Source organism: Urtica dioica, chromosome 1 (genome assembly GCF_054948205.1).
Source record: "Urtica dioica subsp. dioica isolate 48M chromosome 1, U.dioica_male_clone48M_v1_H2, whole genome shotgun sequence".
NCBI lineage: Eukaryota > Viridiplantae > Streptophyta > Magnoliopsida > Rosales > Urticaceae > Urtica > Urtica dioica.
In genome coordinates this window covers 61,006,328-61,010,591 of record NC_142756.1, presented here as the reverse complement: position 1 = coordinate 61,010,591, position 4,264 = coordinate 61,006,328, and the positions used below count along the sequence as shown (strand labels likewise).

General features: G+C 33.0%; 1 protein-coding gene across 1 annotated transcript; it reads right to left on the bottom strand.

Annotated features, from left to right (window-relative positions):
- Positions 1-546: 546 nt before the first annotated feature.
- On the bottom strand, positions 547-2,903 carry LOC149408361 (UPF0481 protein At3g47200-like). Its single transcript, XM_089625273.1, has 2 exons — positions 2,874-2,903; positions 547-2,002 (listed from the first exon to the last, which is right to left on the bottom strand). Exons 1-2 carry the CDS (start codon positions 2,901-2,903, stop codon positions 674-676), a joined length of 1,359 nt encoding a protein of 452 aa, XP_089481399.1. The 3' UTR covers positions 547-673.
- Between the last annotated feature and the right edge of the window lie 1,361 nt (positions 2,904-4,264).

The window sequence follows — 4,264 nt, the reverse complement described above, 5'->3', positions numbered from 1 at the left end:
CAAAATTGGGATTCTTTACACGATGTCTCTCTCTTAATTCAAACCACTTTTATATGTGTAATAACTGAGTGTCATAATATTTTTATATGATTTAGGTATTTCTTGTCGTTCGATGTTCTTTTGTTCAAGAAATTCCGACCATAACGATGCTTGTGTATTGCTTACGAAACATATTAAAAAGAGTGATAGTCCGCGAATTAACTTCTAAGTTGTTCGACAGGAAAAATTTAGGAACTTTAACAGATTAATAGAAACATTACAATTTCATACATGTGAGTCTGTTGATATATTGGTAACGATCAAAATGTATCAAATGGTAAAAATATATTTTCCACCAATTAACAAAACACCCTTGTAAAAAAAAAGGATTCACGGTTTAGTATCAATATCATAGGACATAAAAACAAACAGAGTATTTCATAGGAAATGTTCATTTCTCTCACAACTCACACTAAGTCAATTGTTTTAATTTGTTTATCCTTCTTTTCCAAGCATTACATGTCCCAGTGTGGTTAGAAAAAACCAAGCTGAGAGGCATCTTGGGTTTGGCCAAATTAGAAATACAAATTATGGTCTAACTGTAGATTTTCCAATATGTTCTGAATACGAATACAACTTGAAATAAACAATCAAATCAAGAGATTCTTAAGATAAAGTCTTATCAGAAATTTGATCAAGATCTCGGACTTGTATAAGAAAGCACAGAAAATATGGTTTGGATTAAAGTTAGCACAAGCAGTGTAAGAGCAGCCACAAAGGAAAGGAGTGACCATGGACTGTTGAAATAATCGCGCCGTAGTTTTGCCATCCAGACGTTCTTCTTTCTTTTACAATATCGATTCATCTTGACATATGTTTCAGCGTAGTAGAAGTTAGACGAGTAGGTAACTGAAAGACCAAGCTGGTTGAACATTCTAGCCAGAGTTTCATCATCTCCTAACCAACATGTGATGATTCCCTCGTGACGGAGTAGCTCAACATCCTTGGAGGTGTTTATAAGGTCATCCATGAAAACGTAATAGTCTGTCACGCGATGGAGACTATGTCCTACACTATACTGCTCATAGGCAATGAAATTTCTAATTAAACTCTCGCTGTCATCATCTATGTCCAAGGGTGGGAGTTCTAGAACCCCATTGTCATTGAAGTTGATATCTCCAAAACCAGCCTGTTGATTGTTTTCCACCTTAATGATCTTGAACTCTACGCCGGCCTCTCTAAGCGCTGTTGCGCTTCTTATGTCACCATATTCACCAGAATTATTGGATGACGATACTGTTGCAGGAAAAGGAAAGAGATAAACCATATATGCCAAACCAAGTAAATGTGGAGCTTTATCTAGATCTTGTCTAGGTGACATTTGGACTCCAAGGTCTTTTCCATACCTTCTTGACAAGCTGGATAAGGCCAAATCAAGAAAGTTATTTCCTATTGAATCTTCCGGCCCCTTTGTCAATTCAAACAGCTTCTCCAAAACACCGAGTGGTAGCTGGTTTTCGAATAAAACTAGGTCACGCCACAACAGGCTCCGCATAAATTCTATCTTAAAAATCGAATCATTTTCCATGTCTCGTAGAGATCGATATTCAACTTTCCGGAACAGTTCAATGATGAAGCAGCCATCAAGAAGCATAATTCGGACAAATTCTTCGGATGTGAGTGTTCTATAACTACTTGCATAAAGCGCACGAGCTTCTTTTTCCATGTTTTTCATTTCTTCTTCAAGGCTGCGTTGTAATGTGATCTCATTCTCACTAAGCTGTTGGTCCCTTTTACGTATCCTATCTAACATGGATTCAAGGTAGAGCTTTTTGCATTTTTCCATGTCTTCAAATCTTTCTTTCATTCCGTGGTGATAAGGACCGATTGACAGTGCAAGTGGTTCATATGCGAGCTCATTTATCATCCGCAGAGAATAATGCACTTTGTATATTTGGCGTGGATGTTCTCTCTCAATGTCAATACAAACAGCTTCTCCTGTACTTGTGTCTTCCGCGTTCCTCTACATACAGGGATGGAGCTAATTAGGGGCTAATACAAATACTATCAGATAAATCATAAAAGAAATTACTCTTTTTATAATTTTTAGGTAAATAGCTAAAACTAATCATAAAACTCGATTTTTTTACTAGTTATCAATATGATAACCAATAAATCATTATTAGCCGGTTAATATGTTACTCAAATCATATATATCCCCTTGAACCCTGGTTTTATTATTTTGAAATAAAAATATCTTTGTATTTTTATTTATTATTTTGATACAAAAATATCACCTGACTCCACTTTTTTTCATTTTTTTGATAGAAAAAAGTTAATTTAAACCATATTTTACATATAAATTTCTAATGTAATATGATGCAAGTTTTCTATTTTATTATTGCAACTAATTAAACAACCACTTTATTTTTTAATTACAAAAAAGACAATTTTTAGAATTTTGGTGGGCAAATTTATTTAAAATAATACTAATAAATGGTTGGTTATTTTTTAGCGATTTCAAATAAAATATTAAACAATTCATGTCAAAATTAGACAAAATGTAGTATTTTAAGCCGACTAAAAATGAAAAGAAGTTGACTAGTGTATTTTTATATTAAAGAAATAAACACAGATGATATGTTTGTATGAAAGTAATAAACACATAGGATATTATTGTATTAAAGTAACAAACTCATGATTAATTATAATAAATAAAAAAAAAGAGACTAAATTTGTTTGATGGATTGACCTTTAGAATAGTTTTGTTATTTTTCCTATAATAAATTGATTAAATTTATGACACTCCAATTCTTTTCTTCACTCTCAAATATGTAATTTCAAATTGTGTAAATCATTGAAAAAAGAAATCAAATTAACAAAAATAGATTTGCCAAGTGATAAAAGTAGGGTATGTAAAACATTTTAGTTGAAAGGAAATGTGACTATTTTTAAGTCCACCGCCTAAATTCCTTATTAATTGTTTTAATAAAGCGTATATGATGAGCAAAACTTTCTCAGCTTATTGATAAAAAAAAAAAAAAAAAATTAATAGCCAATTTTATTAGTTGTTTCACATGAACAATTGCACGTTAATAAAACTTCATTAATTTAGGAATAGACGAATCAGTCAAAATACTTTATTGTTAACGTTTGTGTGGTACATATTTTGTTTCTTTATTGACAATGTTCATTATATCAAATACGATTCTAAGTTTTATTTAGAATATGTTTGAGTTATTTGAAATTATATCTGAGAATAATTCGAATTTTATTTAAGTATTTTAAATTTTTTTGAATTAGCTAATTTTAAAACTAATCCTAATTCTAATCTAAATCGGAATAGTTGTTATTATTTAAAGGAAAGTCGGTTTCTTATTTTCCAGTCATGTAAAATATGTTTAAATATTTATTTTATGTTATTTTTAACATTTTTAATCAAGATTTTGACTGAGAAGAGCCATATGATTAGAAATCAAATCAAGTGTTTTTCTTTTCCTGGTTTTGTAGAAATAGCACAACAGATTCTTGGATATCAGCGAGTTACCCGGACAGTTGTCAGATGTGGAAAATTCGGAAAACAGATTTGTTGTTACATTGTTTGTTGGCGTTATTTTTTAGTGCATGTTGTATGGAAAGATGTCGGTTGTTATGTTTCTACCTCTGGTGTGACATCTTTCCTCTTGTGCGCAGACTTTATTTCAGGCAAGTTTCCAGTTTTGACAGATTGCTTCGCTGGTGACTTGATAATGAGATATTGTCTCGCTGATGTATTTATTGCAAGATATCTGCCTCGCTACTGTCTTCAATACAAGATATTTGCCTCGTTGGCGTCTTGATTATGAGATATTCGTTGGAGGCTGGGTAAGGAAACCCTTGATTCACTTCCAAGTTTGTACAGCTACTATAAAAGCCATGCGCTCCCCCTTAGCAGTCTTGACACTTTTGATAAAACACTTAGAGCTCTTAGACGTGCAAGACCGGCGGACTGGGAGGCTTTTGTTAATCGTGGTGTATTCTCCCAAACACTATTCCACTAAGATTGAGTGTCTGTGCGAGTTGGGTTTTGTGTTCGCGTGATTGAAGGTTCACGAACTACTAAAGACTGTAAGTCATCCGAGCCAGGCGGTTGCTCGAAGGGTGGAATTGAGACGGAGCTCAAATTCAGGGGGAGTCCCTGTCTAGGTGATCGCTGATAGTTATAGTCTCTAGGTTTTATTGATTTGTCGATTGTAATCATATATAAACCTTGTGTGTACTATTGACTACAAGATAGTGAAATCCT

Excerpts from the sequence above, each read along its gene's own strand:
- LOC149408361 (XM_089625273.1), bottom strand. The coding sequence starts at position 2,903 with ATGTTTTACATACCCTACTTTTATCACTTG. Across the intron at positions 2,003-2,873 it reads TACCCTACTTTTATCACTTG|AGGAACGCGGAAGACACAAG; the intron begins GCAAATCTATTT and ends CCCTGTATGTAG.